This window comes from Lissotriton helveticus, chromosome 5_1 (assembly GCF_964261635.1).
Source record: "Lissotriton helveticus chromosome 5_1, aLisHel1.1, whole genome shotgun sequence".
Classification (NCBI taxonomy): domain Eukaryota; kingdom Metazoa; phylum Chordata; class Amphibia; order Caudata; family Salamandridae; genus Lissotriton; species Lissotriton helveticus.
In genome coordinates, this window is record NC_136065.1 from 1,665,553,557 (window position 1) to 1,665,579,671 (window position 26,115).

Below are 26,115 nucleotides of genomic sequence, written 5' to 3' on the forward strand. Positions count from 1 at the left end.
CGTGGGGGACTTGGAAAGCGATTTTAAAGTTTCTTAATATTGCAAAGATAACCCCATATCTTCATTTGTGGAACTCTAGCCTCTTTCCCCAACTAGGTACTGATAGGAACTCATTGGTTTGGAAGGAGTATGGTGTTAAGACTTTGGGAGATATTGTGGTGGGAGATGAAATACTGGGGTTTGAAGTGATTCAGCAGAAGTTTGGTATCCCTCCTAACCATTGGTTTTTATATGGTCAAATTGTACAAACTTTGTCGGCTCTCAGGCCCAAGATTTCGTTGACTGCAGGCAACCCACTGGTCGATTTCTTAGTAAAAGGGGGTAAGAAGATTGGAATAGTATATAACCATCTCTGCTGGGAATTCAAGATGATCTGGAGAAGGTTGAATCAGCTTTGGCCTCTAAGCTGGCAAACCCTGATGTCGATTTGGATTTAGCCCTACTTCTGAATAAGAAATAATTTTGGTCCTCAAATCTAAGGGCCCAGCATTTCAAAACATTGTTTAACCTGTATCATACCCCAGCGAAGTTATTTGCCAGGGGGGTTAGGGAGGATGATAAATGTCTCAGATGTAGGACCGGCCCAACTGACTTACTACATATGTTTTATCAATGTGATTTGTTAGTTCCCATTCAGAATGAAATTATAAAATGTTGGGAGGGGCTGCTAGGTCATAAAATCGACCTATCTCCTACCCTGATGTTATTAGCCACGGAAGATAATGTGATGCTGGGTAAAGATGTAGAAGCCTTTGTTTTTATTTCAGTTGCTGTACTCCCGATCCTCATTTCATCGGGATGGAAGGATCCCACCGCTCCCTCTTTCCAAATGTGGCTTGCTAGATTATTAGGCATGCATAATATAGAGTCGTGTCTATATGAACAGAAGGGTAAAAAAAATTTGGAAATGGGTAGAAGTATATGGGCACCTCTCAGAAAGTGGAGGGAAGCAAGACTATAATGGTATTTTAAATTATTGTATTCTATTCAAAGCCTGTTCCCATGGGGCACAGGGTCAGAGCTGATTAGCCAGTGTCTAACCCAGGGTGGTGTGGAGTGCAAAAAAACGATGGATTTAGGCCCAGATCCTTGTACTGGGGTGAATGTATGACATTGTTCTACATTCTGTCCATCAACTGTGTTTTTTGCAGTTCTATTCAAAGCCTACATTGAATGCTGACAAAAGGAAAAAAAAGGAAATGATTTTAGGTTCTTTTATTCATAAGCTGATTGTTTTAAAGAATGTATCTGACCTGCGCTTTTAAAGTCTTTAACTACTCTGAATCGGAATTTGTATAGTATAGATGTCCTTTTTGTATACTTCTTACCTTTAAGGAACAATGAAATTGTATCTGTCTGGTTTTTTTTTCTTCCTCTTTTTACTGCACCAAATCTCAATAAAAATATTTAAAAAAATAAAATAAAAAAAGAAGGGGAGATTGTCTCCCGGGGAGTGGTAGAAGGTGTGAAGTTTACAGACCAGCAGGTTCTTACTAGAGATGCTGAGACAAAGATATTCACATGAGGACGGCGCAGAGGACTCAACTAGAGAAATTGAAAGTGTGTTCCTATGAATACATGCTAACCCCCCACCCAATTTCAGAGCTGTCTAGCCTAATAATATCATGAGTAGGTGGTACTAGGAGGTCTAAAATAGGTGTGGAAGCGTGATTTAGTCAGGTTTCAGTGAGGATGATAATGTCTAATTCCTTGAGTTGGATGAGGTCGAAGATATCAGTGGCGTGTTTGCTGGCTGACCTACAGTTTAGAAGTACACATTTAAGTCGTAGGGGATTTGGGGTGGAGGGATTCTGTGTGACGTTCACATGCGTGAGATTGACCTTATTTCTGCCTCTAAGATTGCGAGGAGGTTCTCTATTTGGATTAGAAAAGATGGATCTGATTTACACTCAAGCTTTTCTGGTGATCAGAGTGATGGGACAGTTGTGATCAGAATCTGTTCTTCGTTTCAGATTATTATAAGAGAAAAGGGACCACAAAGGGCACTGATCTATATTAAAAATAAGGGTGAACAAGATGGAAGGGACTGACTAACCTTGTTTTCTTTGTAACTAGCACTATGTATTCCTTTGAGGGAGAAGACCAACTAACATTCCAGGATCTCGCCAATTTAAAGAACTCCGCAAGAGAACATATCACTATAGAGGAAGTGAAAATTTGTCTCAACTTTAATACACTATATTCACTACATTATAATTACAGCCAATAAATCCAACCAAAGAAACCCATGCTTGTCTCCTGGCGTTAGCATACTTTAGCAAGATAAGCACTGTGGTACCTGACCCGTTCGAGAGGCCATTATAGTAGAGTTTTTCGTAACAGAAAGCATTATTGTGGTCACATTTCAGAGCTGCAGGGGCTACAAAGATGTTAAGCCAAGGAGCGCGCCTTATTTAATCCATGTTTGGAAACTGGCACAAAAGCGTTGGCAGTGCTTTAAATGGACTATTATAAAATAGGGCAACCCAATCTTCCCCAAGGAAATGGGTATATATAATTGTACACAGAAAGATCCTTGAGGATTTATTCACAATTATTTCTCAGTTATGGTATCGTCAAATTAATGATCGAATAATGAAAAATGTGCAAGGTAAACTGATATTTGAATACTTTAGTCAAAAAAGTTTTTTCTTTTTAAATCACAGTGTATATCATTAATTTGTACATACACATTGATATCTCTACAATTCAAACATGGCAACTAAAAAATGCTGTTGTGTTATTATCTCTCTGCAGCATTAATATCACCTCTGTCTACATGTATGGACCCCTCAACAATTTTGCCATACACTAATCACAGTTTAGACAATCTTAAATATGTCAAAACCAATTTATTTTTTCAACAGAGAATGATAAGGCGTCGACGTTTCGGTCTCCTCCAGCTTATTTCAACGAGAGCATCCTCAGGACGAGAGGGTTGCACACAATTCAGAACCACTCGAGTGAGGCATCAGTCCTCTCAGTCGTGATTATAATCATATATAGAGTATATGAACGCCGTGTTTTCAACCTACGGCGACGGATTCATCTGATGGATCCGGACTTTTCTGGCGGTAACTTTGCAAACGTCTGTTATCCCATCTTGCTTGTTTAAATGGGCCGGTACTCACCGGTACTGAGTACCGGCACTTTCCATTTTTATCGAGCAGAGTACCGGCACTTCTCTACTGCTAAGGAGAGTACCGGTACTCTCGAAATCTAAGAACATTGCTGCTGGTGCTGCTGAGCTCGAGGCTGTAAGAGTGGACCCTATCTGTACGGCACTGTGACAGCCAAAGCGCCTCTCTGCCCCTTAGCTGAGCCACTACTGAACCATTCAGCAGCGGCTCATTTGCATTATGCAAGGGATGTTCGGGTGTTTGGAATGTCACCGTCCTGCTGTGTGTGACAGCGTGGGTCCCATACAGGTCCTGCTCTGTCAATCACGTTTGCACCTTGGCTGCTCAGTAACTCAGGAATAATCCAAAGTGATTCTTTCGTGTGAGTATTAGTCTGCTCCTGTGTGTGTGCATGTGTGTGTTTGCCTGATTGAGTGTATGTTTGGGTTCGAGAGAGAAAACAGATCAGAGAGAAAGGAAATCTGAACACTCAGGGGATATTTGAAAAGAAATGTGTGAAATCCTTGTTTCTGTTTGTTTGTGTGTGCACTCTAAAAGATATAAGGATTTCACTTAAGGCAAGCAAGTAGGAAGAGTATGACATTAAGAAGCTGAAAATATTACAAAACAAAGAAACATTAACGTTTCGTGTTTGCTCTTCATTTTATACACCGAGTTAACACGTTTTGTTTATATTATTTGGTATGTCCGGCAACTGGTGTAGAACTCAGTTCAAAATTCTCATTATTAATGATACTCCGCTAGACTCTCTTTCGTCCTGGAGCCCACTTATTTTTTAGCCTGAAAGTGCTTAGAGTACTGTAGATAGAAACTCCTTCCATTATGATTAAGGGCTTGTTCCCAGCAAGTCTTACCGCCAACCTTTATTAGCATATGTAGCTGGTAATCTGCACACATGGAACGTTTGAGACCACTATCAAGGGCAGTTCCAGGTCAAAATAAAGGCTCAATAGAAGTGTCTTCATATCCTCATGTCTCGCCCCGCTTCTAACCCCGCCCACTAGCAACACCCCTAGCCCAATTTAATGAGTACCTGCACTTATATTTTTCCATTTAAAGCACTGAGCGTTGGATGCATGTGGCAGACAGGATTCCCTGGGCTCCAAAGCTATCTTTTAGAAATGGGTCCTTACTCAATGCTTGACTACACAATTCTACTCATGAAAGCAAGAAAACAAACTTTTTCTGTATCACATGGAGAATGGAAAACAATCATATACTGTTGTGTCTTGAATAAAGCTCATAAGATCCGAAGCCATATTAGATCCAAGTTAAAGCCAATCAATCCGAAGTGGCTCCTACTCCCTTCAATATGGAGAGAAATATATGGTTGGATGTGCATCATTCTACAAAGCTCAGTATGTTAGAGCCAGTGGAAGGTGTCTTCAACTATAAATGAATATGACGAACCCTGACTACCTTCTCTGCATCACGGCACAGTGAATTGTCTTCAAAATCATAGGTCTTTGCAAATGTGTGCTTTTTTTATTTGCTAAGCATCAGTAAATGAAATGCTTTGCGGAGCTCATATGATGCATTATAATGTTCCACATAAAACCTAAGAATCGCCATTTTACCTTCTCGGCTTTCTCTTGCTAGACACGGAAGCGGCAGCCCCTCTTTGTTCATGTGCTGGCCCCAGTTGAACTCCCTTCCGTTTCTTCCCCGTCACAGCCTATTCCTCAATCCTTTGTCTCTGCCTGCTCTTTTTTTCTCTCTCTCTTTCTCTTTTCCCTTTCTTATTTCCCACTCCTGGCTGAATGCTTCCGCGCTTCCATTCACGGGTGCATGCTGGGACAGGAATGACCCCTGCATGGTAAACAGGCATGTAACCTTGCCCCGAGTAACCCGACTACATGTGCAATTCTTATCTTGATTTTTGTTGGCCCAGGCCCTTGCACAGACTTACCTAGTGTGTATAAGCATGGTGTGTGTCATAGCAATATCCCATGTTGTGGTGAGAGTCAGATTAATGGGCACTTTGCATTCCAGTAAAAATGGAAATGGATTCAGTGTTTGTCACCTGGTAAAACGTCCGCAAATCAGACTTTGTTTTGTGTTGACCCTGATGACGGCCTGTACTGTAAAACCTAATTTAAAAGCGGTGTTAGGTGGGGAAATGCCTTGGAAAGGGGGGAGGAGGTGTATAGGAGAAGGGGGGAGGGGGGGGTCGTCAGATATCACTGTGGGGCAAACATTGGCGTCTAGAGTGAGTCGGTGTTTGCCACATGGTGAAATGTCTGCAAATCCCTGTAAGTCTGTCTTTGCTGCAGACCGAGCCACAAAGACTGGATGTAGTGCAATACAACAGGCTGGTAACTATCTTGCTGATAAAAACCCTCAGCCGGGTAGAGTGGAATCTCTTGCAGATCATACAAGTTCCTACAGCTCTAGTCAAAATATCCAGATGCACCCTTCAGCTCATAGCTAGGAGTAAAATTCACTCCTAAATCTGTTCTAACTTCAGGGCAATGAATCTAGAACGACTGGCCCTACTTCTTCCAAAGACCATCACTTTGGTATTGCTGACATTCATTACAAGTTTAGGTTCCCAATGCTTCCAGAATATGCAGCATTCTATGGGTGTTTGACCCAAAAGGGTTAAATCATCAGCTTAGGTTAGACACAATACTGGTAGCCCTCTCCCATCCCCAGTTTAGGTGGGAATCATTTGGTCTGTTGCAAATGCTTGTTCAAGTCAGCCAGATAAAGGTTAAGAAGTATGGGCCTCAGGCCTCCTTATTACACCTTGCATGGGAGTGTCCCCAGGTGGCGGACTTCTGGGTCACATTTTTTTCAGCTATACGCACCATCACTGGTCACTCTTTATCACAGACACCCCCAGTTGGCCTACTGGGATAAGTGAAGCACATGTCCCTCGGGGCGTCGTTTGACCGTCATGCTCCCACTCCTGGTCAAATGCTGAGTGGCCATGCACTGGGGAAGACGGCCTGTCACCACCACGGAGGCTTAGTTGCCTGATGCAACATACTGCCATTAAAAACTGTCCAATTATTGGGAATTAATGGAACCGCGAAAACTGTTCCATGGATATTTGAGAACCCCTGCTAGTTTTTTTATGACAAAGAGATTCAGAAACCCCGACAGACATAGGGGACCCCAATTACAGAGATCTCTTCCTCAGGCCCTAAAAATACCCACCTCCAGCACAGTCACTGGCCCAGCATGCTCCGATCTTGATGCCTGTGAAAGGGGTTCCAGGACTCTTGGAGATGTGCGCTCAATTGAATGTTGGTCATACTCTGGCGATTACCACTTCAGAGAAATGCTGAGTTGTAATGGCTAAGTGTGAGGTCTTCCACGATTGGGCTGATGTGTTATGTATCACTGTACTTATTTATCGCCTTGTACTGTACACCCGCTTCCCTATTCTCCCCTGCCACCCCACCCTAATTGCTGATGTTGGAGCACTGTGTTTATTTTCAAATACCAATAAAAAAAAATTAAAAATTATATTCTTCTGTACAGTGAAGAGCTCTGGTTGTAAGTTATGGCAGCATAAGATCTGAGAGGATGGGGGCTCTTGAGCAATACATAATATTATAGGTGGTACTGAGAATTTTAAACTGGATGCGAATCTCAATAGGCAACCAGTGGAGCTTCAGGAGGAGTCCCGATGAGGAGCAGAACTTAGGAAGGTCAAATAGTAGCTGGGCCGCTAAATTCTGGACCGATTGCAGCCACTTCAGAACTGATTTTTTACTACCCAGATACAAGCTGTTGCAATAATCAAGACGTGACAGGAAGAGGGATGGAAATTCACCTGTCAAATGTGGGGTAGGAAAAAAAAATTATGATAGGTTTGAGGCCTCTGAGGAGGCCGAAGCAGGAGCCTTCAAGCGTTCCCACTTGGTTCTCAGAGGAAAGGAAGTTGCCAAACCAAATGCCTACGTTTTTGATGGATAATTTGGGAAGAGGAGAAAGCCCCCGGCCACCAGTGATCACCTCAACTCACCTCTGAGTATACTTGTCGAAAATCAAAATCTCCGTTTTATTGGAGTTAAGTTTAAGACAGTTGGCATCCATCCAGGTGGTCACCTCCAGCATACCTTCCTTGAACTTAACAGAATCTTGAGAGGTATCAATAGAAAAGGAGACAATAAGTGGAGTATCATCTGCATATGATACTATGGAAATCCCCTAAGACTTCACAATCTCGGCCAAAGGCCTGATGTAAATGTTGAAAAGGGTAGGGCTCAGCAAAGAACCCTGTGGGCCACTGTGTTCCAATGGTCTCAACGAGGAAGCGAAGGGAGGAGAGAAAACCTGAAAAGAGCAGTTGCTCAGTAAAGAGGCAAACTAGGATTGAGCGTTGCCGCCGACACCTATATCGCAGAGGTGCTGAAGGAGCACCTTATAGGACACTGTGCCAAAAGAAGCACTCAGGTCCAAAAGAATGAAGGCTGCAGAACCGCCCTCATCAACTACTCTTCACAGGAATTTTGTAACTCCCAGCAAGGCCGATTTTCGACCTGAAACTGTTTTGGGATGAATCCAGAATGTGATTACTTTCTAGGAACTCCATTAGGAGTTTATTAACATGCTTTTCCACAACTTTACCTAGGTAAGGGAGCAGGGAGAAAGGGGGATACTTTTTGGATTTGATGGCGTCAAGAGATGCTTTCTTTAGGAGGGGTATCACCTTTGCCTGTTTGCACGCCTGTGGAACAGTAGCCATAGACAGGGAAAGATTGGCCACCTCAAGAAATGAAGGGAAGATGGCCTCTGGGAATTTAAGGACAAAGTCTGGTTTAAGGGTGGCATCCGGGGAGCCCGATTTCACTGCGAAGCACAGAGTGGAGAAAGTGGGCAGACCAAGTGGGCTAATTCAATAGGTTCTGGCCCATGCTGTGATTTGGCTGAATGGGCAGGACAGGCCTCAATGTCAGTAGGGACATTAGGTGAAAAATGGAAGTAAATAGTATTGATATTTTCAGTGAAAAATCCAGCTATGTTGTTGCAGTGTTCAGTTGAGGCCTTAACTGGCCCTGTTGTGACAAGTTTTGTTAAGTTGTTTACAATTGAAAAGATTTCTTTTGAAGGTTTTTTGTTATTTAAGATCTTATTAGGGAGAAATTCCGCTTGCGCTTTCCATATTGCATTCATATATGTTATTTTGGCCAATGCGTCATAGGCCTTTCTCCAGGCTCGCTCGAGCACTTTGCAGTGCTTCCTTTCTGCCACCAACTCCTTGTTACACTTGAGGGCAGGGGGCTTGCTTCTGGCCCAAACTTGAAGGGGGGGGGGTATAAACTTGTAAAGGGCTGAGGTGAGGCAAGCCTTTATCTTGGAATCAGCTCTATCAACATTTCTATCTAACTCAGGGGTGGTGGCAGATATATTGCTGCTAAAATCTGCCAGATTTAATTTGTGCCAGGGCCTTTTCCTATTAATATTGCTGTTGTTCTGTATTGCTAAGGATATGGGGATCAGACAGCGGTCTGAGCAGGCCATAGGCCAAGGAAGCGCCACCTCTAATTTAGGAAGGATAGAAAAAACTGGATCTAGAAGATACCCAGCTATATGACTGGGACCTCTTACTAAATGAACCAACTGAATGCAGCTAAGTCATCTAGCAGCTTTCGAGCCCCAATATCATTAGGCTGGTCAAAGTGGAGGCTAAGATCACCTAAAATGCTAGAATTGGAGGATTTAAGAGCTAAGGATATCAACCGGCTGATTACAGCTGTACTGAATGCTTTGATGGGGCCCTGGGGTCTATAGATAAGAAGGCCAGATAAAGTACATTTTTTATTTACTGATATCTGGAAACAGGCACTTTCAGGGTCTTGAATGGGGCAGGAGATCAATTTACAAGCTAGCCTAGATTTGTAGATGATAGCTATACCTCCCCCTCTACTGCTAAGTCTGTCACAGCTAAAGCCTGGTGGAAGTGCTAGAAGCCAGGTTTCTGTGAGAAATATGAGATCAGGTGAATTGTCTTGAATGACATTGAATATCTCAGCATTGAGGCAAACTAATGAGTGACAATTAGTGGCACACAATTTCATCGTGGGCCAGTGACTATCCTGAGGAGGATGTATGTTCAACAAGTAAGGGCTAGGGGAGGGCCCATGGTAGACCCAAAGCCACATTGTTCACACTTAAAAGAACTTTACCCTGGGCACCAAACATGCAAACATTCATAGTGAAAGACTTGCCTCGGCTTGAGTAAAGTGAATGAGGAGGAACAGAGCAGGTTCTTTCTTCCAATGGGCAGCATTCCTGGCCCCTAGTGCCATCCAGGCGCACCGTCAGTGTGTGTGTATGTGGTCTCTCAGTTTGCGAGTTGAGGGTAGTCCCAATGTGACCGCGCTGATGGACCGTTTATGGGGTCATTTAGTGCCAAATGTGTGTGTGCGTCTGTCTGTCTAAGAGTAACTGGACAGTGTGTGTTATGCACCATGTTTCAGTTTGTCTATTGTAGGCAGACCCAGTGAAAAATACTTCAAAAGGATGGGGATGGGGAGAGGGAATTTTGCAACTTTCCACCAAACCTATGTGCACCAATGGTATAGCAAGAGTGGGCTGTTGGTACTATATCATTAGTGCGTGTGGTCTGTGAGCCTGTGTTATGAGTATAAACCCTACAGGAATGGTTTCCAAGTGATGGATGTACCTTGCAACTTTTCTCCCACCCTGACACTGCCATCAGCACCTTGTGGTAGTGTAGTTGTAGAGAGGTTACCTCTTGTTTTACTTGTGTGCATGTGTAACGTGTAAGCCTGTATAGAGTAATGTGTGGGAGTTATCATGTTGTGATATCTTATCTGATCTGTGCGAGTGTATTGCATGCCATACAAATACATTTATATTCTTTCTTTTTTGCTTTCCATGTACCCCTGCACTGAATTTCCCGGGTTGGTGGATAGTGTGACGAGGAAGAGTATGCATTCAGGTATGTTGAGAGAGGGGAGGGACAGAGGTGGTTAAGTTGGTGGGGGCAGCGGATTTATGCTGATGTCCAGTCTAAAGCGGTAGATAGGCAATGCAAATGGTGTGGCTGTGTAGGAATAGTATAGTCAAAAGTGATGGAAGGGAAAGAAAGTAGATGGGTGATTGTGTTGCGTGGGTAGTGGTTTAACCTTAAGTTGGTGGGGATTTGCGAAAAACTGGGAAAACCAATGCATAGGTGGTGAGGAAGAGAGGATGCGGGAGGTAGTTTTGAGTTAGTATCAGGGACAGAGGCTGAGGGAATGAAGGCAAAGTTGATGGCGATCATGCAGGGAACTTGTTAGAGAGAGAATGGGGGAAGCATTGGAGGGTAGCGATGGAGGTAGGTGGGCTGAACTAGTAGCTGTCAGTGTCTCTGTGGTCAGGTGCAGGACAGAAAAAACTTGAGTATGGTGGGGGACCTCAATGGGTAGGGGGAGGGCGTTGTCTTTAGGGGAAAGCCAGGGATTATTGAGAAGGGCTGTGGTGTTGGAGATTTGGCATTCTGAGCGGGGGTATTTGTGATCTACGGTGGTTGTGCTCATCTCAGTGTAACTTTCTGTGTTTAGTTTGCATGTAGGGATAAATTGTATCATTTTGGCCCTCTGTAATGCAGAAGGCTTTGAAAATGCCACACTGATCAACCGGCTGCAAGTTCAAGGCAGGTAACATTTTGTTTCTTGGGTGGATGTGTAATAAAATTCAGCCTGCTCCATGCTGCACATCATCTTTTTGCGTGTACAGCCTGAGTACTAAAGCTTATCACTCTTGGCCTTAAGGGCCTGATTTAATGTTGGGGGTATCAGAAAATTCATTTTTCACAGAAATTCGAGGATCTTTCTTTTGTGCCCAACTCTAAATGGCACCCTTAGTAGCAAATTGCCATATTCCATTCTGCTGGTACTCTTGCTACCATATTTAACCAATGGGTCACAGCCGCACGTGCAATAAAAAGTGTTGTGTTTTCTTTTAACTGTGAATCTCTGTCTAAAGCTGTAGGGTGTTTATTGTTACCAAAAACATTTTCCTAAATGGCTTAGGTTTAAAGAATTGTTCTCTTTGTTGTTGCTATACATCATTCTATTTCGTATTTTAAAAAAGATCTTGAGAAGCTTCTACTAACTCAGAATGCTGGGGTTTGTTTCACCCACAAACCGATCTTTACTGGCTGACTGCTGAGGTAAGGACCTAAGCCCCATTTCATAAATGTTCAGCTAAAATGTCCAGCGTGTACCTCTCAAGCAATAATGTCGATCATCAACCTATGGGATAATATATTATTTCTGGTTATTGCCTCTTCATGTTGATCCATCAAGGCAATTGTTTCTTTACAGCATCTAGTTTCAGGGTCTTGAATATGCCTCCTCATACTTGTATCAGTCTGCTCCTCCACACCAAACACATCAGACCTTTATTTAAATTTGTATGTGCCAATTTACAATGTCTGTGTTTTTCTAGGTGGCAGGCATATGGCATTTCGCCAACTATCGCCCAATTTCTAGACTACAATTTCCTGCAAAAATTGCAGAGAAACTAATGAATCAACAACTTGCTCGAATTTTCCAGAACACCTATCTTCTTGCACAAGACCACTCTGATCCAGGCTACTGAAGAAATAAGGGCTGCTCTGGACAGCCGGGGTACTGCAGTCCTTAATTTCCTTGATGTATCAGCTGCCTTTGACATGGTCGACCATCTTGAGGCAATATGTATAAAAAAATAGGCTTTGCCACGTTTAACTCGTTCTGAAATTGAAGAGAGCATACTGTTGCATTGGAAATGTATACTTCCAAACCCTTCTCTCTTCCATGTGGGGTCCTCACTTAGCCCCACACTTTTCAAACTATATGTAACAGAACTAGCTTCATTGATGAAATCCTTTGGATTTTCCTTACCTTCTATGCAGATGACACGCACATTGTGTTGTCGGCCTTTAACAACACAAATATCATAGGTTCCAAACTCCATTGCTGCATGCAGGCTATCAGTGTTGGGATGGGCAATCATTGCCTAAGGATAAACTCGGGTAAGAGCGAGGTTATTCTTTTTTGGAACAATCCCCAATTCTGGATCCCCTCCAGCTGGCCTCTGGAGATGGTACTTCTCCCAACTCCAGCAACTAAGGCTAAAAACCTAGGTGTGGTGATTGACAGCAGGCTGAACTCCAGTAGTCAAATCAACTCTGTGTTTCCTTCCTCATTTAACAGTTAATATTTAAAATCCTCCCATTTATTCCGCAATATGTCAAGAAAACTGTAATCGCAACTTTAGTGTTATAGAAAATTGATTACTGCGAAGGGGTGTAGCTAAATCTACAAAAGCAATACCTCAATAAACGTCAAATCTTGCATAATGTGGCAGCCAGGCTGCTTTTGGATATTTACAAATTTCAGTCAGTTACTCAATCAATCAGAGGGCTTCACTGACTGACAGTCAGGAACCGCATACAACTCAAGGTGCTTTGTATAGCCTAGAAACCTCTGCATGACACTGGCACTGAGTTCTTAAAACAAACATTCAAATGGTAAGAACCAAGTAGAAATCTGTGTTCCATGGGAGCAAAGAAAGTCACGTCCTCTCGATTTCAGAAAGTGAAATGGGAGGGTTTTATCACTGAAACTACCAAAAATTGGCAACTTCTCCCTCCCAACATCAGGGCTGTCCCTTTCCTGCTTGCCTTCAGAAAGCTATTAAAAAAGTGGCTTTTTAATAATTAATTTTATTTAGGGCTCATCCAGCTGTGCACAGGCTGTTGTTAGTGCAGAGTAGACGAGAGCTCTATACATTTTTTAACATTACATAACATTTTATCACCTACAAACAGCTTGCTGTATGGTATCTTCATCTAATTTACTGTAAAGTGCTGGGTAGCTCGGCATACAGGTGTCACCTGAATACAGTCAAACCTATTTATTAGCAATACGGATAAACAACCCACATGGCTTCACTCTTTTTTTTATATATAGTTAATTGGAACTATTAGGGAAACATGGACCACGTAAGCATGTGTTGCAGACTCAGTACATGCAAAAGTGAGGACAGACATCCATCTGATTGTGTTGTAATTCTCCTTGAGAAAAGCGGCATTTCGCCTTCCAACAGTAAGTGGCAATGCAAACCTCTGAATGACTTGCAATTGACTGCATAGCGCGTGAAGAGTTTTACACAGACCAAGGGCTGTTTGGGCCTTCCAACATTGCTAGTCTCCCCAGATAATCCATCAATACCCTCTTCGTGTATATGGTGGGAAGACCCCTTTTCCACTACAGTGGAAGGATTTGGGAAGAAGGGAGGTATAAACATATTTTGATTACAGTGAAGGAGGGATGAAGGGAAATGGTATTACTATGGAATAATCTGAAAGAAAGCAGGGACAATGAAAAATATTGGAAGCAGAACAAATGGAGGAGGGACAGAAGATGAGAGAGTGTAGGCGAACATAATGTAAAAAAAGTGCAGAGGAAGAGGGGCAGAGTAGGATTAAGAATGACAGGTAGTTAGACTATGGATTAACCCTGTAAATGGAAGACAAGAAGAGCATACCCTGTCCCACCTCTTACCTCTCAGACCCGTTGAATCTTGTATTGTTGGAAATGTGGTTGTGAACATTATGCACCAGTTTCTAATCAATGAGATACAAAAGGGAATTGAAAAGCTGATTAGAAGAGTAAAGGACAACAGTACAGACATTAACAGGGCTCAGGTTGAAATTGCATCTCCTACTGCAGTTACCCACTAACCCCACCATGTACTTGCATCCTCACCCTGCAACAGTTCCCATTAATACAACCAAGAGCAAAATGTGAGGGCAACTACTACCACTCATCTTGTGTCTGTATGATTATGTAATGATAGTCTCTGTGGGTAGATCACTCCCACCTCGTGTGCCTCTATAACTTTTGTAATGTAAAATCTGCAGAGTTCAGTCTCCTCCTTTAAGCCTGTGTGATTTGTGTTGCTATACGCTCTGCATGGGAGTGTGTCGAGGAGGAACAGTTGGAACATCGCGGTCTTAACCGCGAGTGTTCCGACTTCGCAAGTCCTACTATGCATGCCTTAACTACGCATGTGCGTGTTTAAGGCAATGCGTGGTAGGGTACGCAGACGGACGGAAGCAGCATGAGATCGCGGTGAGGTAAGTGGGGCTGGGGATGTGGGGGGTTGTTTTGTGAGATGGGCGTTGTGGGTTCTCTTGTGGGCTGGGGGTTCGGGGTTGGGGTTGGGGGTTATCTTGTGGGCTGGGGGGGCAGGGGCTGTCTTGTGGGCTGGGGGTCGGGGGTGTTTTGTGGGCTGGGGGTGGGTTGGGTTTGTTTTAAGTGGGGCGGGTGTTGTTTTGTGGGCAGGGGGTACTTTTGTCGGCTGGGGGGTCGGGTAGTTTTGTGGGCTGGGGGATTGGTTGGGGAGCAGTTTTGAGGCCGGGGGGGGGGGGCGGGTTGGGGTAGTTTTCTGGGATGGGAATGGGGGATGGGTCGGGTGTAGTTTTCTGGGCTGGGGGATATCGGGGCTAATCTTCATGGCAGTGGGTTTGGAGGTAGTTTTTAGGGGTGGGGATTGGAGGTAGTTTTGGTAGTTTTCAGGGCTGGGGGGTGGGGCAAGTTTTCAGGGATGGGAGGTCAGGGGTAGTTTTCAGGGCTGGGAAAGTGTTGGGGTAGTTTTTAAATTAGGGTTTAGTGAATTAGGCCCCGGGGGAGGGGAATGGGTAGTCTGGGTAGTTTTTAGGGTTTGGGGAGGGCGGGGCAGTTTTTAGGGCTGGCCAGGGTCAGGTTAAAGGACAGGGTTAAGGGACAGGGTCTCAGGAATTGGGGCAGGGAGACGACACAGCGTGGGGGTTGCACCTCAGGCGGGGGGGGGGGGGGGGTAGGTAGTTTGTACCCTAGGGCGGTGGGGAGGGGTGGTGACGACCTTAGCCACGCATACTCCTTAACCTTGCATGCCTTTACCACAATATATGCAGGCGTTATTCCGACCGCGTGGTTTAGGGTTGTGGAACTCGTTGTTCCGTCATACAACCGCCTCTCTTTGACTTAAAATTTGCAGTGAGCTGCCTCCTACCCATGATGTCTGTATCGCTGTCAGGTTCGGTGACTTTCATGCCTATTTCTCAAGGAGTCTGTTTTTGCCATCTATTGGAGGTTCTGATATAAGGATGGCACTGTTGTGAGCTTTGAGATATGGCATATATAAGCAGTGTTGTATTCGTACTCAGTCTTAAGTAGGACGACGTCTGCTGCCTAGTGGTACTGTTGTGCACAATGCTCTGCAGAAAGTCCCCTCTAACAACATACGCCTGTATGACTTGTGTTACTGTACACTGTGTGGCTCTCCAGTTCACCCTAAGTGCACCAACCGAGCCAGTTTGCGTTCTGTTACCTTCAGCTCCCCATGAAGCTCTCTCTCTAGTGTCTCTGACTCTTTATTTTGATATATGCAGGGAATTATGTCTCCTCTTTTCTACCTACCTTCTGTTATTGCTAGCACCACAGTTCGGTGTGCTCCAAATCACACTATCTGCCTGTGTAACTTGTGCTGCTAACCTCATACATGTATTTGTTTAGTTAAGGCCGAAAGGACCCTCTCACCCTTTGTGTGACATGTGTAAGTAAAGCACAGTTGCAAATCCTCTGCTCTCCATTCTCCATACTCACTGACAGCACCAGGTCCCGTTTCCTCCTGGAGTTTTTCTGCCCGCTGCTTCGTGCCTCGAAGCGAGGACCTAGGTAGATCATTGGAGGTGGTTGCGGGGAGCATGATGACCGCCTCTCACTACAGCTGGCCCCCGCCTCTCCCGAGCTGTCAATCACCATGCCGCTAGGGCTCAGGGAGTCCTCCTGCTGCAGGTAGTGCTGTTGCTGTGAAGTTGGTGCCTTCAAGGCTGGTTCAGCTCCTAGACCTGTTTCCGTTGCTACCCGGTGAAGTGCGGCTTGGGTGCCCGGCGACAGCTGTCTGCTGAATGGCGGCGCTGGCATCCTCTGGAAAGAGCCATCAATGCCAATAAATTCCTCAAGGGTCTACAGATGGAAAAGAACCAAGAGGAGGTTGGCAAACAGGAAAGTGAGAAGAACAAAGTATCTACCATGAGCACAGAATGCATAACACAATCAGCCTCTGAAGGAGACGTCATAGTAATGATCTTTAAGATGATGTAACACTGCCTGGAAACAAGAATGACATTGAAACCTCAAAAGTGACAGATCCATCAAGAATTAGGGAAATATACCATTGAAACTCCTCAGGAGACAGCCATACTGAACTTGACGATGATGACAGTCATAATGACACGGTACAAATCCAGGTACAAACACTTGATCTCAGGGGTCTCATGGAATACATACCTTTTGACAGAGGAGTCACATTTACCCTGACAGCTCCTTTCTCCTGCACCTCTGCCAGCAGCTCAATCATGGGTTTATGAAGTGCAGCTACTCACCTGAATGGGTCTCAATACGCTGCGGGGGGAGGGTGCGCAGCCCCTGGATGTTCACGGCGATTCGTCAAAGAGCCAGGTCTTGAGGTCCTTCAAGAACTTGGAGAGTGTTGCTGTCTGTCGGAGGTGGAGAGGGAGGGTGTTCCATGCCTTGGCTGCAAGGTGGGAGAAGAAGCATCCTCCTGTTCTGGTCTGCTTGATGTGTGGCACTGTCGGGAGAGAGAGCTAGGCTGAGAGGAGGGATCTTTGGGGTGCCGTGGAACGAAAGGCTGTGGTTCATGTAGGCCGGTCTCCAGTGTTGTGGAGGGCTTTGTGGGCGTGGGTGAGAAATTTGAAGGCGATTCTCTTCTCGATGGGGAGCCAGTGTATAGTCCGTAGATGTTGGCTGATGTGGCGCGGTAGATTGAGGACTAGTCTGAATGTTCTGGAGTCTGCGAGTGAGGTTCTTGTAGATCCCAGTGTGGAGTGCGTTGCCGTAGTCCAGTCTGCTGCTGATGAGGGTGTGGGTGACGGTTTTCCTGTGTTCGAGGAGAATCCAGTTGAAGGTGTTTCGGAGTAGGTGGAGGGTGTGGTAGCAGGAAGAGGTGACAGCGGTGATCTGGCGGTCCAGTTTGAGTTCGGAGTCCAGGATAATTCCGAGGTTGGTGCGTGGCTCGTGGGGGAGAGAGGGTTTCCAAGGGCGGGGTGGCCACCAGGTGTCGTTCCAGGCATCAGGGTATGAGCCCAGGATGAGTACTTCGGTTTTGTCTGTGTTGAAGGCAGCTGTTCTTTATCCATCTGGCGACTGCTTCCATTCCTTCTTAAAAGTTGTGTTTGGAGATGTTGGATTCATTGAATAGGCAGAGGATGAGTTGGGTGTTGTCAGTGTACGATACAATGTTGAGTCCGTGATATATGATGATGGATGCGAGTGGGGCCACGTAGACGTTAAACAGGGTGGGGTTGATGGAGGATCCTTGGGGGACTCCACAGGAGATAGGTGTGGGTTCCGAGTGGAAAGGAAGGAGTCTGACTCGCTGCGTTCTGCCGGAGAGGAATGAGCGGATCCAGTCAAGGGCCTTTTTCCAGATTCCTGTGTCGTGGAGTCTGGGGCTAGGGTACGGTGTGATACTGCATCGAGGGCCGCGGAGAGGTCCAGGAGGATGAGGATCACAGTCTTTCCTCTGTCGAGGAGGGAGTGGATGTCGTCTGTCACAGCGAGAAGGAAGGTTTCGGTGCTGTGATTCTTCCTGAAGCCTGATTGGAAGGGGTCCAGGATGTTGTTTTTTTCTATGAAGGAGGCGAGTTGACTGTTGACGATGTTTTCCATGACTTTTGCTGGATACAGGAGTAAGGAGATCGGTCTGAAGTTCTTAAGGTCGGTGGGGTCCACCAAGAATCTTTTCAGGAGAGGGTTGATCTCAGCGTGCTTCCAGTCGTCGGGAAAGGAGGTGGTCTCGAAGGAGCGGTTAATGATTCATTGAAGCTCGCGCGATGATGTCTGAGGCTCTGTGGTAGATGTGGTGGGGCAGGGGCCCGGAGTGTGTTGTCTTCATAGTTTTTAGGGTGTCTTCGATGCTGAGGGCAGTCTAGCTATCCAGTGTCGGCTGCGGGGTGAAGGGGGTGGTGGGAGAGGATTCCTCGTTAAGGTTGTTGCGGTCGAAGTTGTCAAAGATGGTCCTGATTTTGTGATGGAAGAAGGCACTGAGTCTATCGCAGAGGTCCTGGCAGGGTGGGATGTCGGCAGTCTCACTGTTGGGTTGGGCGAACTCTTTGATGATGCCAAAGAGTTCCTTGCTGTTGTGTGCATGGGTGGAGATTCTGTCCTGGAGTGCATTCTTCCTTGAGTATCTGATAAGTTTGTGGTGGGTGGTGGTGGCTGCTTTGAAGTTGTCGAGGTCTGCAGGGGGGTTTGGAGTTCCTCCATAGATTTTTGAGGCGTCTGCAGGTTTGTCTAGATTCTCGGAGTTTGATGGGGATCCAACTGGCTCTTTTGGCGTGTGGGTAGGAAGTTTTCTTGAGGGGGCGATGGTGTTGGCGCAGTCTGTGATCCAGTTGTGTAGGGTACGGGCGGCGGTGGTAGGGTCTCTCGTCTGTGGTGGTGGGAGTGGAGCTGCTGCTGAGTCGTCGAGCTGGTCATCAGAGATCTTGTTCCAATTCCTGCGTTGGAGCTGTTGTGGGCGCCTGTGGGAGATGTTTATTTTAAAGGTGAAATGGACGTAGCAGTGGTCTGTCCGTGGGAGTTTGGAGGTGTGGCTGAAGGTGATGGAGTTTCCTGCTGTGAAGATGGGGTTGAGGGTGTGTCCTACGGAGTACGTAGGTTCTGGTGTGATCTGTTTGAGTTCGATGTTGTGGAGGTTGTCCAGGAGGGAGGTGGAGTTGTGGTCTTGGCAGTTGTCTATGTGGAAACTGAGGTCTCCCAGCAAGGTGGAGTTGGTGGATGTGGTTTACGAGGTGATGATGTTGGTGATGGAGTCGGAGAAAGGGCCGTGTGGTCCGGGGGGTGTCTGTAGACGAGGGTGCCTCGGAGGGAGGTGGTCGGGTTGGTCTGTATCTTGAAGTGGTGGTGTTCCCCCCAGGTCTTTGGGCCTGTCGGTGTAGGTACTCAGACGGAGGTTGGACTTGTGAGCGATGGCGATGCCTCTCCCGGGGTGGTTGGGGCGGTCCTTCCGGGTGATCTTGTAGCCTTCGGGATGGCGCTCGCGATGTCAGGCCCTGAGGCAGTGTTCGTCCAGGTTTGGGTAAGGAAGGGGTGGTGGTGTCGAGGAGGTCCCAGATTTCCGTGGCGTGTCTTTTTTAAAAAAAAAGGAAAGATCGATGGCCCTATCCTTTTCAGGCAACGTGGTGAGAATCTGGTACTCACTTCCGCCTCAGCTCCAGACCACCACCTCTTCCCGGTCCTTCAAAGCTGACCTCAAACTTGTCCTCCTTCCAAGGCACTTCCAAATCTAATTCACGCCCTCGCTATTCCCTGAAGGAAGTTCTTCCACTATAGGAAATTCTGTACTCCATGACTATAGAAGTGCCTTCCCAGTGTGTTATTGTGTTTTGAGTGTCTGCCTTTTATTGCAGTTTGATACCTCTGGCCTGGCTGACCTCATTTCTCAGGGATCGGTCCCAGCTAGTACAATTAGGAAATCTGGTGTCCCAGCCAGCTACGCTGGTGTGTGGAGTACCCCAGGGTTCAGCCTTATCCCCCCTGCTTTTCATGTCTATCTGCAGCCTTTAATTGCTGCATTGAATCAGTTGGATTGCAGGGTTTATAATTATGCCTACGACACCCAAATCTTGATCCAGATCGACCATTCACCTAGGGCTTACCTAAGAATGCAAGACATTCTCAAGATTACCATCAACAGGATGTTGACGAACTTGCTAAAAATCAACCCTGGAAAAACAGAGGTTTTAGCGGTCACTACAACCTCAAACCCCTGGAATGACTGTTCTGGCCCGCAGAACTAACAACATAACAACATAACATAACAACAGAACTAGGGCCCTTCCCCCAATCTCAAAAAACAGAGTTGATGGCCGAATGTAGAACAAGGCCATACATTCACCCCAGTACAAGGATCTGGGCCTAAATCCATCGTTTTTTTGCACTCCACACCACCCTGGGTTAGACACTGGCTATATGCAAATAAACTCTGACCCTGTGCCTCATGGGAACAGTCCAGTCCGAACTACCAAGCCATGTCTTTCCCAGACCGGAATCAAGAATCCAAGGACCGGTTTCTGGCTATCAGCCTTCATCAGCCTGGATAGCTTGACTCCAGTGGTGTGGAGAGCCTGGGACTCACGTCTGAGCATACCCAGCCCACTCGGGGTGAAAATTGCAAAAAACAGAGTTGATGGACAGAATGTAGAACAATGTCATACATTCACCCCAGTACAAGGATCTGGGCCTAAATCCATCGTTTTTTTGCACTCCACACCACCCTGGGTTAGACACTGGCTATATGCAAATCAGCTCTGACCCTGTGCCTCACGGGAACAGTCCAGTCCGAACTACCAAGCCATGTCTTTCCCAGACCGGAATCAAGCATCCAAGGACCGGTTTCTGGCTATCAGCCTTCATCAGCCTGGATAGCTTGACTCCAGTGGTGTGGAGAGCCTGGGACTCACGTCTGAGCATACCCAGCCCACTCGGGGTGAAAATTGCAAAAAACAGAGTTGATGGACAGAATGTAGAACAATGTCATACATTTACCACAGTACAAGGATCTGGGCCTAAATCCATCGTTTTTTTGCACTCCACACCACCCTGGGTTAGACACTGGCTATATGCAAATCAGCTCTGACCCTGTGCCTCATGGGAACAGTCCAGTCCGAACTACCAAGCCATGTGTTTCCCAGACTGGAATCAAGTATCCATGGACCGGTTTCTGGCTATCAGCCTTCATCAGCCTGGATAGCTTGACTCCAGTGGTGTGGAGAGCCTGGGACTCACGTCTGAGCATACCCAGCCCACTCGGGGTGAAAATTGCAAAAAACAGAGTTGATGGACAGAATGTAGAACAATGTCATACATTCACCCCAGTACAAGGATCTGGGCCTAAATCCATCGTTTTTTTGCACTCCACACCACCCTGGGTTAGACACTGGCTATATGCAAATCAGCTCTGACCCTGTGCCTCATGGGAACAGTCCAGTCCGAACTACCAAGCCATGTCTTTCCCAGACCGGAATCAAGCATCCAAGGACCGGTTTCTGGCTATCAGCCTTCATCAGCCTGGATAGCTTGACTCCAGTGGTGTGGAGAGCCTGGGACTCACGTCTGAGCATACCCAGCCCACTCGGGGTGAAAATTGCAAAAAACAGAGTTGATGGACAGAATGTAGAACAATGTCATACATTTACCCCAGTACAAGGATCTGGGCCTAAATCCATCGTTTTTTTGCACTCCACACCACCCTGGGTTAGACACTGGCTATATGCAAATCAGCTCTGACCCTGTGCCTCATGGGAACAGTCCAGTCCGAACTACCAAGCCATGTGTTTCCCAGACCGGAATCAAGTATCCAAGGACCGGTTTCTGGCTATCAGCCTTCATCAGCCTGGATAGCTTGACTCCAGTGGTGTGGAGAGCCTGGGACTCACGTCTGAGCATACCCAGCCCACTCGGGGTGAAAATTGCAAAAAACAGAGTTGATGGACAGAATGTAGAACAATGTCATACATTCACCCCAGTACAAGGATCTGGGCCTAAATCCATCGTTTTTTTGCACTCCACACCACCCTGGGTTAGACACTGGCTATATGCAAATCAGCTCTGACCCTGTGCCTCATGGGAACAGTCCAGTCCGAACTACCAAGCCATGTCTTTCCCAGACCGGCACAGGGTCAGACTGATTTGCATATAGCCATGTCTGAACTGGGGTGGCAGAGTGGGCTAAAGAACGGTGATGGATCAAACCCAGATCTTTTGACTGGGTGTGAGTGTTTGATTGGTTCAGATGCTCCGTCCATTACCACCCCCTTTTGTACCGCTTTGGCCGCCATAAGTGTGGCAGGGTATGCTCAGACGTGAGTCCCTTGCTCACTTTGCCACTGGATTCAAGCAAGCCGGGCTGAAGACGGCTGTAATGCCAGAAACCGGTCCTCGGAAGCTTGTTTGCGGTCCAGGGAAGGCATGGCTTGGCAGTTCGGGTTGGACTGTTCCCATGAGGCACAGGGTCAGACTGATTTGCATATAGCCATGTCTGAACTGGGGTGGCAGAGTGGGCTAAAGAACGGTGATGGATCAAACCCAGATCTTTTGACTGGGTGTGAGTGTTTGATTGGTTCAGATGCTCCGTCCATCACCACCCCCTTTTGTACCCCTTCCCCCAATCGGCCATGGCCGTAAAAAGCCTTGGTATTAAGATTGATGCCTTGCTATCTATGACACAGCAAGTATCGGCGGTTGTTGGAACCACTGTGGGCTTAATGCGTCAGCTTCGGAAACTGTCTCCACTTCTGTCTTTCAGAACCCTTAGATTGGCAGTTTCCGCTCTGATCCCATCACGTCTCGATTATGGGAATGCCCTATACCTTGGTCTGCCAAAAAATCTTTTGGCCAGGCTTCAGGTGGTAATGAATGACGAGGCGAGACTAATCTTTAAAAAACCCAGACATACACAAGTCACGCCCTTATTGCAGAACCTACACTGGCTCCCGATCCTACTGAGAACCAGATTCAAAAGTCTCTGTATTGTGCATAAGGCTGTTCATGGCTTAGCCCCTAGTTACATCAAGGGCCGTTTGACTAATTACTGCCCGTGTAGGGTATTTCGGTTGGCTGATGCCTGCTATCTGGCCTGCCCCTGGTACAATCGCTCGTCCTTGGGTGGGCGAGCCTTCTCGACCGTTGCTCCTCAGGCATGGAACTGTCTCCCCACTGAACTTCGTAAGGAAACGAATCTCCTCCGCTTTAGGAAGAGTTTGAAAACTGTACTGTTTTTAGAGGCATGGGGATCGCTTTGAACAGCTCACTTCGTTCTCAACTAGTCTGACGTCCGTTGACAGCACTTAGAGACCTTTGGGTGATAACGCGATCTATAAATCTACAGTAACATAACATAACATAAATAAAAAGGATGCATTGCTAGGTTTGGAGCGCAATCGATTTGTGGAGGTGGGACCTGGGTCCCGGTGAAGGTGAAGGAGTGGCAGCAGTGTTGGCAAGTGAAGGGTCTGTGGGTGTCAAGAGGTTAAGAGAGCTTGTAGTAGTTTTTCTTGCAGACGTTGAGTGCATAGAGTGCCGAGGATCTGCAGCGTTGGCAGGTCGGAGGACCAGGGTTCCTGGTGCTGGTCACGGTCGGGTCGCGGACGGACGCAGACAGGCTTGCCTTTGGCACACCGAAGGCCGTGCCCACTGTAAGTAGAGGTCGGGACAGCTGGAAGCCGGGAGCAGGAGTGGGAACACGTGGGAGCAGGAGGGGCCGCAGGAGCAGCAGTGGCGGGAGGGAGAGGGAGGCAGAAAGTAGGGTGTGGCCTCGAACGCCAAGGTTCCTCCGCCGCTTAGCGAGATGGGCGGGGCCAAGTCGAAGCACGCTACGACTTCTTGTGCTTTTTGTGGTGCCTCTTACCTGACTTTGACGAACAGGATTTCTATTACTCGAGCGGTGCTTGGACCTTCCTCTCGACCGAGACCGGGATGGAGACTGATGATGCGACATCCACAGTGTAGGACTCCGGGCCGTGAGAAGATTCAGGGACCGCTCCCTCAAAGCCTTCGACGCCATGGCCCGGCATTCCGAGCAGACTTGGAGACGTATTCACGATCCAGGCACCAAAGACAGACCATATGGGGGTCCTTGACCGACAAGGCACGATGTCAGGAGCTGCACGGCTTGAACCCCGAAGTCTTCTTGCTTGACATGATATACCTGCACACCAACGAAGTCGAAAAAAGTCTATAAAAAAAAAACAGGGGGTGGCTCTCTACAAGGGATCGGCGCAGATAGAAAAAACTGAGGTCAGCGCGCCGAAGAGGCGGTTATATTGACGTCAACGACATCACGCTGAGTCTACTGAAGCCATCTACCAGCGTGCAGGGGTACTGCTGAGAAAAATCTTCAGGGTCCAGCATGACGCCTGGAAGTTCAAAGGTAAGGACTCTGCGGCTAGATGTCTCTATCATATTGGCGGCATCAGTTAGTCAGGAGCACTTTTATAAAAAATATTCAAAGAAATTTTTCATCGTCCAGATGCAGACAGGAAAATGCACATGACTGCGTGAACATCTGTCTGACATGAATGAAAGACCTATCAACGTGAAATCATGTCCACTTGTAACTAAGCACTAATAATGTATACGTTTAGATTTTACTGTTCCAATATTCTATGGCAGCCTCTCTGGCATGCAGATTTGAGCCAAAGTTTCACATGCTTCAATACCAGCGAATAGGCTGTCAGTAAAAATGACAACTTCCTGCACAGACGTTGGAGAAACTTCAAAACATCTCACGAGAAAAGATGAGAATCCTTGTCTTTGTCAGGAAATTCAGGTCTGAGACCAACATGTCAGGACTAAGCCATGAAAACTAGAAGGTTCTGCATTCTGAGGCTGACATAAACTCTTCCGTGCCACATGATGAGGTACAACAACGCTGTTGCGTCGTAGTCAGTGCACACATTTCAGAGGGAAAATTTTGCTTGCGTATTCATGAGCATTCATATGTAAATTTCTCTTGCGTAGTATATAAAGGCAACACTTTCCTAGATCATCAGTATTTTCAAATCTATTCACTTTTTTGCCAAAGAACTTCATATCTTCTCCACCATTCTCCTGTTGCTACTCCTGTTGTGTAGAGTACTCTTCCAGTGTCCCCACTTCATTCCAAAGTTTCAGACTTTTGGTTCTAGCTGTTCCAATTTACATAATTATTTGCTTTCATTATTTTCATTTTATTAGTCTTGTTGTGTATGTGAGTTTTGTTTATTGCATTGCCATTCCTTAATCACCTTAGGTTGTTTATGGTTATACCATAAATAAAAAAGAAATAAGACCATGTCAGAGATGTACAGACTTTTAAGATAATATGATCAGCCTGTCATCAAAGCAAGGATAATCACTGGTTGCCCAATACCTCTCGCACAAACACTACACCAAGAGCCTTGATGAAGAGCCTTGGATGACCAATCCACCAAGCTGAAACTATCAATGCTCGCTCAGTTTGGTTGTCTATGCCTCTCTTCCTTCAATTACTATACCATGAAGATGCTGCAAATGATAACAATGGTGATGCCCCTGGAATTTCACCTCTTTCTCTCTCATAGAAGCAAACTGTGACTGCTGGCTGTCTAATCCTTCCGGTAGGGACTGTGTGCAAATGAATCAAAGACCAATTATAGGGATGCAGGATGAAATCACCTTTAGGAGTTATTTGACTATGCATTCCATTGGGAATCACAGATTTTGTAATTATCAGACTAGCTACTGTATTCGTTGCATATGCTGCTCTGCAGGCAAAGGTTTATCTAAGGCCAAGTCCAGAATTACCCCCGCTATTGGATGTGAGGTGATGGAGTGGAATGAGTGATGATTTTTTAACTGGGAGTAGCACCCAGCCACTTTGAACTACAAACACTTCTGATGATTGAAGCATGTGGGCATGTGAAAGGATGTGCCTTGAAAGTTCAACGAGGTAAAGAATTGTTCCACCTTGTGATTAAGGACCTCTCGCCTTAAAAAGTTTAAGGACCTCCTGCAGACTCACAATGAGAAGTGACTGCTTATTGAAGAAATGGCTCAGCTGATATATGCCTAAAGTGGGCTGCCATTTTCCTGAATTATTGACAAGAAAGAATTTGGGATAAAACCCCTTGTTCCACTGTAATTTGAGCAGGGGTTTTGATCTTTGTGTAGCATGCAGACAATCTCTTGTCAGAGACAAAGATGTTTGTGCATTGTGGGATTTCTATGAATTAAAGGGTGCTGCCAGGTGGCACTATGTTGAGACTCCAATTTTCTGATGTGATGGAGTTGCACTCCTGGAAAAAGCCAAGATTCTTCCTTCACAGTGCCATGGCCCAAAAGAACTGAGGTGCTGGTGACCAGTCCCTGTGGAGTGCCATTGTCATCTAGAGGCATCCTTTGATTTGGTCTGGTTGTTTCCATTGCTGGTGGTCTCA

The 26,115-nt window shown here is 46.2% G+C and overlaps 1 protein-coding gene across 1 annotated transcript in view; it reads right to left on the bottom strand.

Annotated features, from left to right (window-relative positions):
* C5_1H14orf93 (chromosome 5_1 C14orf93 homolog) overlaps window positions 1-26,115 on the bottom strand; it is a 254,856-nt gene that overhangs the window by 106,849 nt on the left and 121,892 nt on the right. Inside the window, exons 3-4 of the mRNA XM_078644890.1 lie at window positions 15,740-16,102; window positions 13,655-13,716 (exon numbers count right to left, since the gene is read on the bottom strand). Coding sequence (XP_078501016.1) covers window positions 13,655-13,716; window positions 15,740-16,102 — 425 coding nt within the window. The remainder of the gene's footprint in view (window positions 1-13,654; window positions 13,717-15,739; window positions 16,103-26,115) is intronic.